The following is a 15,550-nucleotide window of genomic DNA, read 5'->3' as shown; positions in this document are numbered from 1 at the left end:
ATGAATTGGTCCTGGGCTACATTTAGTAGGTGGTTAGGACAGGTGTCCAGTGTGCAGAGGAGAGTTTTCTTAGCGCTTGTGCTACTGTCTCTTTAGTGAGTTGTGTGATAGCAGTCCATGTCCTGTCCGCTGGGGCTTCTTCTGGGGGGTGGTCAGTTGAATCTATGAGGGTTTTGAAGTTTGTGTCTACTTGTATTAGGTTCTTCCTGATATTGAGGATTTTATCTTTGAAGAATCTGACGGGTTCATTTGCTGATAGGGGATCTTCATTCACTGTCATCACTGGTTTGGTATTTGTTAGGTTATTTATGAGTTTATATAGTTTCTTTGTGTCTTTGTAGTCTGACCCTATATGTTCTTTATAAAATTTCATTTTGGCCTGTCTAATTTTGGTCTTGTACATGTTTCATGCTGCCCTCCACGCATTTTTGTTTGTATCGTTTTTGTTTTTCATCCATGCTTGTTCAAGTCTTCTGCAGTGGGCTTTCAAGTCTTCATGATACCATGGTGTTGCTTTGCCCCTTTGTCCGGTTTTTATCTTCAAGGGGACTATTTTATCCAGTATGTTGGTGCTTCTTTCATCCCATTCTGATAGGAATTCTTCCGTGTTAGACTTTGGCGACCAATGATCTTTGTATATGGCCGTCCAGAATTTGGTTGCATCAGTCTTTCCATGTGATTTGTATGATATCCGTGTTTGTGTTGGATGGGTTCTGTTTTCTTTCCAGTATATGGCCATGTTTAATTTGAAATGACCAGACCAAGGTATTGTCATGTGAGAATCTGTAAGCTAGTAACACAGTAACATACATAGTAAATGACGGCAGAAAAAGACCTGCATGGTCCATCCAGTCTGCCCAACAAGATAAACTCATATGTGCTACTTTTTGTGTATACCCTACTTTGATTTGTACCTGTCCTCTTCAGGGCACAGACCGTATAAGTCTGCCCAGCACTATCCCCGCATCCCGCCACGGCTCTGCCACCCAATCTCGGCTAAGCTCCTTAGGATCCATTCCTTCTGAACAGGATTCCTTTATATTTATCCCACACGTGTTTGAATTCTGTTACTGTTTTCATTTCCACCACCTCGCGTGGGAGGGCATTCCAAGCATCCACTACTCTCTCCGTGAAAAAAATACTTCCTGACATTTTTCTTGAGTCTGCCCCCCTTCAATCTCATTTCATGTCCTCTCATTCTACCGCCTTCGCACCTCCGGAAAAGGTTCGTTTGCGGATTAATACTTTTCAAATATTTGAACGTCTGTATCATATCACCCCTGTTTCTCCTTTCTTCCAGAGTATACATGTTCAGGTCATCAAGTCTCTCCTCATATGTCTTGTAACGCAAATCCCTTACCATTCTCGTAGCTTTTCTTTGCACCGCTTCAATTCTTTTTACATCCTTTGCAAGGTACGGCCTCCAAAACTGAACACAATACTCTAGGTGGGGCCTCACCAACGACTTATACAGGGGCATCAACACCTCCTTTCTTCTGCTGGTCACACCTCTCTCTATACAACCTAACAACCTAGGTCTATGGCGTGGCCTTTGACATGGGTAGTAGTCACTGGTGGTTTCTGGAAGTCCCATAGTTGAAGGAATTCATCACATTATTTGGCATTGTCTGAATTATGATCATTGAGTGTAGGTTAATATCTCCTATTAACAAATTGGGGGCTAGCTATTCATGTGTTTGAGATGAAGTCCATGAAGTTTGTTTGAGCCACTTTCCAATTCCCAGGGGGTCTGTAGAATAGAATGCAGCATAGTTGGCTATGTAGGGTTTGGTCCTTGATCCTGAATGAGGTGATTTCCAGTTGTGGTGTTATTGATTCCACCAAGGCTTTGACTGTGAAGAAGGATCTGTAAATCAGTGCAATTCCTCCTCCTCTTTTCTTGTTTCTGGTCCAATGAATGATTTTATATCCCAGTGGGCATAGGTCCAGGGTAGTAGGGTCTTCTTTGTCATTGAGCCATGTTTCGTTTATGAAGCCCAGACCAAGGTCTTGTTCGGTTAACCAGTCCTTTATTGTTTCTGTTTTGTTAACTACTGATCTGGCATTGACATATCCCACTGGTATTAGTAGGTAATCAACCTCCATTAGTGTTAAGGTGGTAATTTTTGTTAGTTGATGTTTATTTGGATTTCTGGTTTTGTTGGTTTCTTTTTTGACCCTGTATTGTGATTATACTTTATTTGTGTGGTTACCATTTTTTGGTAAACCCCATCCTGTTAATTGGGTTCTGCCTGGGAGGAGGGTGTCTCTTCCAATTGGGAGATATAGATTGCAAAGTATCGGTATATTGTTGTTTTCAGTTTGAGTTATGGCATCCGAGAAAATTATTAGCATTAGGGCTGCTAACCCTAATAGTATTCTTATAATGTACATTTTTCCTCCTGATGTGCAAGGGAGGTTACTGTGCTCTAAGGGTTTTGTTTTGTTTTTTTCAGAGTGTATATGTGAGAGTGTGTGTGAGATGTAGGTGTGCCGTCTTTTTGAGATTTTCTGTGTGTGAGTTTTAGATAGGACTTCTTTTGAGTGTGGGTGTGGGTGTGTAAGGTGTTGTAGGTAAGTCAGAGAGTTTTGCAATGCCTGGTATTTTGTCCTGATGTGGGGAGGAGAGGGAGGGTGTAGGAGGGGGAAGGAGCAGGAAGATGAAGGGATGGAGCTCTCTTATCCGTATGGAGAGAGGTCTTGTCGGGTTGTGTTGGGCTGACTTGGAGGAGAGGCATGCGTTTTTTTAGGGTTGTCTTTGGTGGGCGCTTCCTCTTTCCTCAGACATGCTGGTGGATTGTTGGAGCAGCTGGTGTCTGCATGCTTCATGATCACTGGTCTGAGTCGGGTGGCACTTCCTAGTCGATGGTGGTTTGTTTTCAGCTATGCCTGGTTATGGCCATGGTAACATCCTCGAAGATCAATGCAAGTTATCTGCCATGGTGTCAGCCAGTGATTTCGGGCATGCTCCTTTTCTCAGTGTCACTATCAGATGCAGAGGGGAGTTCTTTGAGGGAGCGATGGTGGTGTGATGGAAACAGCAATGATGGACGATAGGGGTCAGCACTCCCATAGCTGGTGTGATTTGGCGGGTCCCCATGTTAGAGGCTTCAGGCATTCAGGAACATAGTAACATAGTAACATAGTAGATGACGGCAGAAAAAGACCTGCATGGTCCGTCCAGTCTGCCCAACAAGATAAACTCATATGTGTATACCTTACCTTGATTTGTACCTGCCTTTTTCAGGGCACAGACCGTACAAGTCTGCCCAGCAGTATTTCCCGCCTCCCAACCACCAGTCCTGCCTCCCATCACCGGCTCTGGCACAGACCGTATAAGTCTGCCCTCCACTATCCTCGCCTCCCAACCACCAACCTCTCTTCCCCCACCTGCTCCGCCACCCAATTTCAGCTAAGCTTCCATTCCTACTGCACAGGATTCCTTTATGCATATCCCACGCATGTTTGAATTCCGTTACCGTTTTCATCTCCACCACCTCCCGCAGGAGGGCATTCCAAGCATCCACCACCCTCTCCGTGAAAAAATACTTCCTGACATCTTTTTTGAGTCTGCCCCCCTTCAATCTCATTTCATGTCCTCTCGTTCTACCGCCTTCCCATATCCGGAAAAGATTTTTTTGCGGATTAATACCTTTCAAGTATTTGAACGTCTGTATCATATCACCCCTGTTCCTCCTTTCCTCCAGGGTATACATGCTCATACGTCTTGGAACGCAAATCCCATACCATTCTCGTAGCTTTTCTTTGCACTGCTTCCATTTTTTTAACATCCTTTGCAAGGTACACTCTCCAAAACTGAACACAATACTCGGCCACTGCCTTGTCACACTGTTTCGTCGCCTTCAGATCCTTGGATACTATCACCCCAAGATCCCTCTCCCCCTCAGTACCTATCAGACTCTCACCGCCTAACACATAAGTCTCTCGTGGGTTTCTACTCCCTAAATGCATCACTTTGCATTTCTTCGCATTGAATTTTAATTGCCAAACTTTAGACCATTCTTCTAGCTTCCTCAGATCCCTTTTCAAGCTTTCCATTCCCTCCTGGGTGTCCACTCTGTTGCAAATCTTAGTATCATCCGCAAATAGGCAAACTTTACCTTCTAACCCTTCGGCAATGCCACTCACAAATATATTGAACAGAATCGGCCCCAGCACCGATCCCTGAGGCACTCCACTACTCACCTTTCCTTCCTCTGAGCGAACTCCATTTACCACCACCCTCTGTCGTCTGTCCGTCAACCAGTTCCTAATCCAGTTCACCACTTCGGGACCTATCTTCAGCCCATCTAGTTTATTTAAGAGCCTCCTGTGGGGAACCGTATCAAAAGCTTTGCTAAAATCTAAGTAGATTACGTCTATAGCACGTCAATGATTTAATTCTCCAGTTACCCAATCAAAGAATTCAATGAGATTCGTTTGGCACGATTTTCCTCTGGTAAAACCATGTTGTCTCGGATCTTGCAACTTGTTGGCTTCTAGGAAATTCACTATCCTTTCCTTCAGCATGGCTTCCATTACTTTTCCAATAACCGAAGTGAGGCTTACCGGCCTGTAGTTTCCAGCTTCTTCCCTATCACCACTTTTGTGAAGAGGTACCACCTCCGCCGTTCTCCAGTCCCTCGGAACCTCTCCCGTCTCCAAGGATTTATTAGCAAATCTTTAAGAGGACCCGCCAGAACCTGTCTGAGCTCCCTCAATATTCTGGGGTGGATCCCGTCCGGTCCCATGGCTTTGTCCACCTTTAGCTTTCCAAGTTGTTGATACACACTCTCTTCCGTGAACGGTGCTATATCCATTCCATTCTCAGGTGTACTTTTGCCAGTCCTTCGTGGTCCTTCTCCAGGATTTTCTTCAGTGAAAACAGAACAAAAGTATCTATTTAGCAAATTGGCTTTTTCTTCATCATTATCTACATAGCGGTTCGCTGTATCTTTTAGTCTCACAATTCCCTTTTAGTTATTCTTCTTTCACTAATATACCTGAAGAAATTTTGTCGCCCCTCCTTACATTTCTAGCCATTTGTTCTTCCGCTTGCGCCTTCGCCAGATGTACCTCTCTCTTGGCTTCTTTCAGTTTCATCCGGTATTCCTCCCCGTGGAAGATAGCCGTGGCATTGTCTCACCTAGGTTGGAGCATTCTGGAGTTCATGGGGTAATGAACAGCGACAGTCCAGTGCTGGGTTTTTACCTCCTCGTATCGTGCATCCAGTGAAAGCTGTTAATTCTAATACCAGGAGGTTATATGCCGGGGAGCACCTTGCAGCTGTGCTAAAGGGAGAGGGCCGCGGGTTTGGCAGGGATGGGCAGTGTGTTACCATAAAGTTGTATGTCATGCGATTCATTTTGGTGGAGCGGTGTTATCAGCTGTTCTGGTGTTCCTCAGGAGAACTCCTATACCCCTTCTCCTCTCAGGTATATTTACAGGGATACCTCATGGGTACCAAATATATATATATATATATATATATATATATATATATATATATATATATATATATATATATATATATATATTTCACCTGTCCATGCCTACCCTGTAAGGCAGTGCTGTTGTCAGTGGCTGTTTCTCCTCCTCTCAGCACAGATTCAATCTCTGCGGGCTCAGACCTTCCTCTGGTCTGACTGTCTTCCAGCGGTGATCCTCCTCTGGATCTATCCTGGTCCTGTGACTGAGCTCTTCCTAGCAGCTCCAATCCCCTCCTCCTGGGCTGGGTCTCTCCTCTGCCCACCCATAGCACACACAGTATCCCAGTTGCCACTTTCAGGAGCCCCAACCCTCTTTATAGCCAGTGATCACATGCCTCAGTTAGGATTCCCCTTATCCTCTTCCTCCTAGTCTCTTGGCTGGGGACTGTTGGGCAACCAAAGAAAGACCTCCTAAGGGCATAACTCCAACCTTTATTCCCTCTGGCATTCTGGCCCCTTGTCATTCTCCTGCATTGTTTCAAAATCATTCCCCTTGGGTTAGGCCTTCTCCCACTCAGGGACATCCTACCATTCTAGCCCTCTAGCAGGGACCTCCCTCCCCCCCAGGACTCTGGAAAAATCTATCACTTTAGTAATACACATTTCATGGGGTATTACAAAAATATGACTCTTACCTTTACTCATTGCATCAGGGGCGTAGTCAGACAACAGATTTTGGGTGGGTCTAGGCAAGAAGTAGGTGGGCACCAAGTGTTCTCCACCCCCCCTCCCCCTCACCACCACCACCACCACCAAAAAAAATATCTCAGCTGGCGGGAAAATGCTTCTTTCCACCTTGGCAGCCTGCAGCAGGCATGTGCTGAAAACTGAGCATGTGCTGGTATCATGGAGAGTAGCATTTTCGTTACCATCAGGGAGAAGTCTTCAGCTGGTGGAGCTTGGGATCCCCACCAGCTATCACTAAACGTGTGCTACTGTTGGATGGGCCTGAGCCCTAAGTGGGTGGGCTCTGGCCCACTCAGGTCTACCTGTGGCTACGTCACTGCATTGCATATCAGAGATTCACATGTCTCCAGGGTTAAACTCCATGGACTGTCCACAAATTGTGATCTGGATTTTCTTTTCTTTTTTGTTTTTAGTTTTAAGATCTTTATTCATTTTCAAATAAACAAAATAATGCTGGCCGGTTAAATCACCTTTTCGGGGCTAACCACTAATTTTCAGCAGCATTTAACCGGTGAGTGCCAATAAAAATAACCAGTTAGTGCTGAACTGAAAACCTGCTATTTTAGAGGTGTTCCGGGAGGCGGAGGCAGGATTTGGCTAGTTAAGTACTGATATTCAGCACTTGCTTATTAAATATTCAATCACTATTATGCTTACATCGTATTATATCTCTGTTATTTGAATTTCAGTGCTGTTAAATGTTTATATTTTTTATCCTGTTTCATGGTAGTTCTATTATTAGGTTTCAATTTGCTGTTTTCAAGTTTACTTAATTTATTATACTTATGATTATACTTGTTCATTTTACTATTGTTAAGCTGTTAACAAAATTATAAGTTTGATGTAAACTGTACCTACTGTACACTGCCTTGGGTGAATCTCTTCATAAAGGCGGTTAATAAATCCCAATAAATAAATAAAAATAAATGATTTTGCCTGTAGGGCACATTCAGTAGAGCAGAGGCTTCAGGTAATAGACTAGTAATCCTTGCTTAAGTATAAAAATCGTCCAATGTTTGTATATATCAAGGCAGCCTCCCTGAGTACAAGACTCAAAAATGCTGATTAAAAAAATGTTTTAATGTGATTGTTTTGATTAACTATCTTCCCAATGAAGTTCCTCAGGGAGGTTACTGCCCTCGACCCCACCCTGCACCCCCAAGTCTTAAACTACCCATGCCAAAAGTTTTCCTGACCAGTTACCATACTTATGGAACTAGTATCTCTGAAAAATTAGACCTCTGAGTGTTTGTTCATCATGTATAAGGGAGTTCAGTTTGGCCTGCAAAGATAAATTGGTGTCCCTGATGTGCTGGGATGGGTTCTGCAAGTAAAATTGCTTTTGTCGTTTTAACTTTGCCTCCAGATTGCAAATGCTTGCTACCAGCTTTTTCCTCTGTGCTGCATTATAGGCTCTGATATCATCTCTCAGTACTGCTTTAGTGGTGCTCCAGAACAATTCTGGTTGATCTGTGGAGCATTATGTGATAAGTACTGCTCCCACCTATCCAATAAATATTTCTGGAAGTCCCTATTGTGGGCTAAGTAATTGGGAAAGTGCAGACACTCAATGGTAATGCGCGGGGGGGGGGGGGGGGGGGGCTCCAGATCCATCTATACCATGGAATGTTCGGGCACCACCTCAGAGCCAATCACCAGCTTTGTCTCCAATGTAAGCAGTGTGGGTGAGGGGAAGATGTAATCTAGCCTGGAGAGAGTGCCATGAGCATGTGATCTATGTGTATTATCACATTCCATGGGAGGGAAAAACCTCCAGGCATTTACCAAATCCAAGACCTGCATTTGAATTTAACCTTATTCTCTGTTTTCTATATTTTTAACCAGTTCTTAATCCTTATGCTTCTGTGGCCTAGGGGCACCGCCACAGTACCTCCGATGGTCCTGACCAGAAATGCAAGCTTCTATGGGAATTTATTTTGCTTTCTGAACATGAATTAAGCACTGAGAGGTTTCTATAAATGTGATGTAAAAATCTATTTGCCTTTATAAAAAAAGGCTCTCAGAACAAACCCCAACAGTGCGTAAATGCCCACACAATTTATAAAAGCCCTTTATCATGTGTTAAACATGCTTTATTTGCAGAAAAGCTTCATAAAATTATCCCCATTATGCATATATACACAAAACAATTTTTAATATTTAAAAGTATGCTTCCAATTTTGTTTTTTTTAAGGATCTATCTGGAAAACGTGGTTTTGGAGTGACCATGACTGAGTTTATCAAAATTCCTGAGGGGGGGGGGGGGGGTTGGAGAGGCTGGAGACCTCAAAATAATTTAGGGTAGGACATAAGGCTTGAGATATACACTGTCAGCTAGCACATTTGCTTATTTCCGATCTGACGAAGAAGGGCAACCTTCGAAAGCTAATCAAGAAATATATTAAGTTATGTCCAATAAAAAAGGTATCATCTTATTTTCTTTTCCATGTTTTATTTTGTTTGATTTCTATTGATAACCTATGTTACCTGAAACCTTTGTGTATCAATGTTCTTACTGCACCCTTCATTCAAGCTGCCCTGTCAGTTCCCTCGTGTTAGTATACAGGAAATCTCCTAATCTAGGAATCCTTTACTAAACATATGCAGCACTGAACACAATATATGCAGGTACTTTCTCTGTCCCTAGGGGCAATGGAGGGTTAAATGACTTGCCCAAGGCAACAAGGAACTGCGGTGAGAACTGAACCCAGGTTGCTGGGATCAAAGCCCACTGCACTAACCATTAGGCTACTCCTGCACTCTTTTAGAGCAAGGGGCTATACCAAGAACCCGTAGGGAATGCTTGTTCTGAAGCAGTGTCCAATATGAACATTTTGGCATTACCCCTTGATCATGCTCACCGTTGTTGGTGTCTTTCTCTCCATTTCCAGTTGCCACCAGCAGGAGCAGCAGCCCAAACCCTGTGGCCACAGGCATGCCCTTCATTCTCTAGAAGAAGAAGATCCAGATGAGAGCGATGAGAAAAGGGAGTTAAAACCAAAGAGAAACAGCAGGCGTCTGAAGAAGGTTGAGTGTTCGTGGTACATACGTAAGGCAAAGCAAACAGGAGAATATTTCTATTATATCGACCCCTCCCCCCCCCCCCCCCCCCCCCCCCCCCCACACACACACCCGGGCCAGTTTTCCTGTGCTACACAACAGAGTTCTGTACCAGCATTTTAAACACAATTTGTTTGGTTGCAAAGAGTGTGATTGTGACCGCTGAAGCAGGCGGGTAGTGCCACCAAAACATGGACGGCGTCAGGTCCTTCTACTCAAGCTACAAATAAATTGTATTTAAGCACCATTTCCTGTGTTGGATCGTCCTTTGGCCAGCCTCTACTTTCTTCTGCTTGTGGTAAATATGTAAATACTAGTAAAAAAAGACCCGTTTCTGACACAAATGAAACAGGCGCTAGCAAGGTTTTCCTCGGAGTGTGTATGTTTGAGAGAGTGTGTGAGAGTGACTGTGTGAGAGAGAGAGAGTGAATGTGCGAGTGTGTGTGTGTGACAGAGAGAGAGTGAGACTGGGTGTGAGTGTGTCTGTGAGAGAGAGTGTGTGTGTGAGCATGAGAGTGTGTGCCAGGGCCCCCCCTCCCTCCCTCCCTCCCTCTGAGTTCCAGGGTCATCCCCCCTCGCTCCCTCCGAGTTCCAGGGTCATCCCCCCTCCCTCCCTCCCTCCGAGTTCCAGGGTTGTTGTCCTCCTCCCTCCCTCCGAGTTCCAGGGTCGTCCCCTCCCTCCCTCCCTGCCTCTGAGTTCCAGGGTCGTCCCCTCCCTGTCTCTGAGTTCCAGGATTGTCCCCTCCCTGCCTCCCTCCGAGTTCCAGGGTCCCCTCCCTCCCCTGCATTCATCCATATGCAGGCAACGTCCTCTGTGCCCTGCCCTCTCCATCCATCCATGTGCAGCATCTCTCCCCTGCCCCCTCCACCTCCCTCCGAGTTCTAGGCCCCCCTTCCTCCCTCCCTCCCTCCCCCCTCCGAGTTCCAGTGTCCCCCTCCCTCTGTCCCTCCCTCCCAGTTCCAGGGTCCCATGGAACTGGGAGGGAGGGGGATGGAGAATGTTGGAGGAGTGACGTCAGCAGGTGGTTACAATCCCAGTGACACACATTGGAATGTTGGAGGAGAACGTTGGAGGAGTGATGTCAGCAGGTGGTTACGATCCCAGTGAGACCCATTGAAATGTTGGAGGAGCAAATTATTATCCTATATAATAAAACTCACCCTCATCATTCTGAGGACACTGACATCAGTGTCACTTCCTTTGGGCACTTCCTTCGGGTTCGAAGGGTTTGTGGTGGTGAAGCCACCGAAATCACTGGTCTCTGGGCCCCGCCCTAGCATCAAACGTGATGATGTCGAGGGCAGAGCAATGGCATCACAGAGTGAGAGCGGAGCAATGGCGTCAGTGGCTTCACGACGCAGGAGATGAAGGTGGCGTGCGTTGACGAGGTGTGGAGCAATGGCGGTCAGTGGCTTCACAACGCCGAAGGGGTGGGTAGGGAGAGGGAGGGGGTTCGGGAGGAAAACCTTGCTAGCGCCCATTTCATTTGCTCCAGAAACGGGCATGTTTTACTAGTATTAGATAAATACTTGGAAACAGATCATAAAGTAAGCCAATACACAAGTGTGTCAGTAGGAAAAACCTCAAGAAGCATCTTCTCCCATAAAACAAATGGGTGGAAGGGCTAGGGCTTCTTCATCATCTGAAAAAACCTCCTGGATATTTTAGCTTCAAAACATCGAAACAGTATAAATTCACTGCACTGTTGAGCTTTTTAGATGTTGAAAAAATAGAGAAGTTACTTAGCTTGACTTAGCTTGACTGCAACGACCTTAAACTTCTCTAAGGCTCCTCCGTTACTTAGACCGTGGTTTGCTTCAGAACCTCCGGTCCAGTGTTCTACCAGAGGATAAAAAATATATAAATATATAAATGTCAGCAAGACACTCCTCTTCATTTTCAAACACATCAAAACAATTTCTTAACAGCTTACACTCCGTTCAGACTGCCGACGGACACATGAAGGGCAGACAAAAAATTCAAACATGGCAGCCTATACACTTTTCTGTGATGTCACACGCTGTGGAGGAAACACCAATCAGCTTCGTGGGTGGAAACCCCCCCCCCTCAAATTTGACAAAACGAACAGGCAGGGAATAAAAGTTCAGGAAAACTTAAGAAAAAATGGATCCATTCAATCTTGCCATTAAGGCCATCAGGATGTAAAGAATTCAACCTGATAATCCACTGCTGTTCTTTCTTCAGGAGACACCGACAGAATTATTCTTCATTATAGATGTTACTGATCTGCTGCAGCACCACACACTTCAAGGAAGCAAAGGTATGTGCAAATTCCGTGCAATGAACTGCTAGAGGAGATGTAGTTTTCTTAGTCATAATCACACTTTTGTGTTCAATCAGTCTAACATACAGCTGGCGAGACGTTTGACCTACATACAGCAGCTGGCACGGGCACATTATACAATAGATTACTCCTTTAGACTTACAGGTGGTATTAGTGTACAAAGTAAATTTAGACCCTGTCCGTGGGTCAAGCAACTCCTTGGTCTCCAGCATAATAGGGCACATAGGGCAATTACCACACTTCTTATGTCCTTTATAAACAATCAGATTGTCTTGTGAGCCTTTCAACTTCGTGGAACATACTACTACTACTACTACTTAACATTTCTAAAGCGCTACTAGGGTTACGCAGCGCTGTACAATTAACATAGAGGGACGGTCCCTGCTCAAGGAGCTTACAATCTAAGAGACAAGTGTACAGACAGTCCGATAGGGGCGGTCAAATTGGGGCAGTCTAGATTTAGTGAATGGTAAGAGTTAGGTGCCGAATGCAGCATTGAAGAGGTGGGTTTTAAGCAAAGACTTGAAGATGGGCAGGGAGGGGGCTTGGCGTAAGGGCTTTGGAAGGTTGATCCAAGCATAGGGTGAGGCGAGGCAGAATGAGCGGAGCCTGGAGTTGGCAGTGTTGGAGAAGGGTACAGAGAGGAGGGATTTGTCCTGTGAACGGAGGTTATGGGCAGGAACATAGGGGGAGATGAGGGAGGAGAGGTAGTGAGGGGCAGCAGACTGCATTTGTAGGTAAGAAGGAGAAGCTTGAATTGAATGCGGTATCTGATTGGAAGCCAGTGAAGTGACCTGAGGAGAGGGGTGATATGAGTAAAACGGTTTTGGCGGAATATGAGACGTGCCGCAGAGTTCTGAACAGATTGAAGGGGGGATAGATGGCTAAGTGGGAGGCCAGTGAGGAGTAAGTTGCAGTAGTCAAGGCGAGAGGTAATGAGAGCATGGACGAGAGTTCGGGTGGTGTGCTCAGAGAGGAAAGGGCGAATTTTGCTGATGTTAAAGAGGAAGAAGCGGCAGGTCTTGGCAGTCTGCTGGATATGCGCAGAGAAGGAGAGGGAGAAGTCAAAGATGACTCCGAGGTTGTGGGCAGATGAGACGGGGAGGATGAGGGTGTTATCAACTGAGATAGAAAGTGGAGGAAGAGGAGACGTGGGTTTTGGTGGAAAGACGATGAGCTCGGTCTTGGACATGTTCAGTTTCAGGTGGTGGTTGGACATCCAGGCAGCAATGTCGGATAGGCAGGCTGATACCTTTGCCTGGGTCTCTGCGGTGATGTCTGGGTATATAGCTGGGTATCATCAGCATAGAGATGGTACTGAAAACCATGAGAGGAGATCAGGGCGCCCAGGGAAGAGGTGTAGATTGAGAAGAGAAGGGGTCCAAGGACCGATCTCTGGGGAACACCAACAGATAGGGGGATAGGGGTGGAGGAAGATCCGTGAGAGTGAACTCTGAAGGTGCGGTGGGAGAGATAGGAGGAGAACCAGGAGAGGACAGAGCCTTGGAACCCAAATGAGGACAGTGTGGCAAGAAGTAAGTCATGATTCACAGTGTCAAAAGCGGCGGATAGATCAAGGAGGATGAGGATGGAGTAGTGGCCTCTGGATTTGGCAAGGAACAGGTCATTACAGACTTTAGAGAGTGCTGTTTCTGTCGAGTGAAGAGGGCGGAAACCAGATTGAAGTGGATCGAGGATGGTATGAAAGGAGAGAAAATCAAGGCAGCGACTGTGAACGGCACGCTCAAGTATTTTGGAGAGGAAGGGTAGGAGGGAGATGGGGCGGTAGTTGGAGGGACAGGTAGGGTCAAGTGATGGTTTTTTGAGGAGAGGTGTGACTACGGCGTGCTTGAAGGTGTCAGGGACAGTTGCAGTGGAGAGAGAGAGGTTGAGGATATGACAGATGGAGGGGGTGACAGTATGAGAGATGATGTTAAGTAAGTTGGTGGGGATGGGATCAGAAGAGCAGGTGGTGGATTTTGATGAGGAAAGAAGGCGAGCGGTTTCCTCCTCTATGATGACAGGAAAGGAGGAGAAGGAGGCCTGGGTTGGTTGGGTGAGGGAGAGGGTTGCAGGGTGAAGAAGAGATGGCTTAGTAGTGAACTCAAGTTTGATCTTTTGCACCTTGTCGCGGAAGTAATCAGCCAGTGATTGAGGAGAGAGCGAGGGTGGGGTGGGGGGCGGAGGGCACTTTGAGGAGGGAGTTAAGGGTGGAGAAGAGACGACGGGGGTTGGAGCTGAGAGAATTGGTCAATTGGGTGTAGTAGTCCTGTTTGGCAAGGAAAAGGGAGGAGTGGAAGGAGGATAACATGAATTTGTAGTGAAGGAAATCTGAATGGATGCGGGATTTCCTTTAGATGCGCTCCCCTACTATATGCGAACCTCAAACTAGAAGCAGCAAAAACTGGCAATGTTTGTACTATGTTCCAATGTCTACGAATAATTCTAGACACATAAGATGCTTGAGAAGTATATTTAAGCACATAGGTAAACACAGAGGTGTCAGCCACATTTGTTCTTGACTGTGGCTGCAAGAGGAGCTCTCTATTATTGAATTTAGCTCTTTTAAAAGCAGTTTTTACTACTCTTTTAGGATAGCCCCTCTCTTCCAATTGACTCCGCAGTTCTTTAGCTTGATGTCGAAAATTAGAACCAAGGTCTAAGTAACGAAGGAACCTTAAAGAAGTTTAAGGTCGTTGCAGTCAAGCTAAGTCAAGCTAAGTACCTTCTCTATTTTTTCAACATCTAAAAAGCTCAACAGTGCAGTGAATTTATACTGCTTCGATGTTTTGAAGCTAAAATATCCAGGAGGTTTTTTCGGATGATGAAGAAGCCCTAGCCCTTCCAGCCGTTTGTTTTATGGGAGAAGGTGCTTCTTGAGGTTTTTCTTCCTGACACACTTGTGTATTGGCTTACTTTATGATCTGTTTCCAAGTGTTTATATTTATAGGATTTTCCTTTATTGGAAACTTGTTCCCTGAATTATTTTGTATGTGGTAAATATGTGCCATGGAGCAGCAGAGACCCCACAGAGGGCTTAACTCTTCTTCATGCCACATAGTTTATCCACTCCTATCCTAGCTGAGATAATATTTAATAATCTCTCTGACCTCATGTGCACCTTTCCTTAAATTAGTCACCTTATTTTCTAACTCCTCTTACTCTCTTACCTATCTATATGTTCCATCTTTGCTTATACCCTACACTGTCAGTAAAAATATTCAAATAACAATACAATGGCATAGTATACTACTTACAATGACAACACAATACGTAATAGAATATTTTTACTGCTGTAATTGCCTATTGCTCATGTTTGATTTATTCTTACTGTACACCACCTTGAGTGAATTCCTTCAAAAAGGCTGTAAATAAATCCTAATAAATAAATAGTTGCTATGAAGTAGTGGCTGCTGACAGGTCTGTTGAAAAATCATAGGAACTTCACCTCCCCCCCCCCCCCCCTCCACCAATACTTACTGCCATTTTAATTTCATTGTATATCTATATGAATTTCTCTTTCATACTGGATATGTGAGAAGACCACTTTCACTCTTTCTTCAGTCTCAGTCCTACTACTTGCATGTAATGTGTAAACTGCTTTCGTGTACCACAGAAAGGCAGTATATCAAATACCTTTACCCTTACCCTATGCTCAGCCAGTGCACAGCAACACAGTATAACATTCTAGATGTGTCATGATAGCAATACCCCAGCATGATTCCCTCCCTAGCACATAAGCATTATTGGTATAACATCATGTAAATTTCTGCAGACGAGCACATTGCCATTTATGTCACAGCCTTTACTTTCTGCCCTGTCTTAATTCCTCCTCCTCTGGCTTCACTCAAAGATTGGACCATGCCAGTCCCAGTGGTCTCATGGGACCTGCTGACACTGTACATTCACCCTCCAGAGTGAATCTGGCCAGGGGAGGAGGCAGACACACCACTCTCCTCCTAGCAGTCGAACGGAAAAGCAGGCCCTAGGCAAACCTTCAGCCTTCTG

The 15,550-nt window shown here is 45.2% G+C and overlaps 1 protein-coding gene across 1 annotated transcript in view; it reads right to left on the bottom strand.

Moving 5' to 3' along the window:
- The window catches only part of ITGB7 (integrin subunit beta 7), a 342,955-nt gene that overhangs the window by 233,490 nt on the left and 93,915 nt on the right, over positions 1 to 15,550 (bottom strand). Inside the window, exon 2 of the mRNA XM_030198181.1 lies at positions 9,038 to 9,125. Coding sequence (XP_030054041.1) covers positions 9,038 to 9,122 — 85 coding nt within the window. The 5' untranslated portion in view covers positions 9,123 to 9,125. The remainder of the gene's footprint in view (positions 1 to 9,037; positions 9,126 to 15,550) is intronic.

This window comes from Microcaecilia unicolor, chromosome 3 (assembly GCF_901765095.1).
Source record: "Microcaecilia unicolor chromosome 3, aMicUni1.1, whole genome shotgun sequence".
Classification (NCBI taxonomy): Eukaryota; Metazoa; Chordata; class Amphibia; order Gymnophiona; family Siphonopidae; genus Microcaecilia; species Microcaecilia unicolor.
The sequence above is the reverse complement of the archived record's forward strand: the minus strand, read 5'-3'. Positions and strand labels throughout refer to the sequence as shown.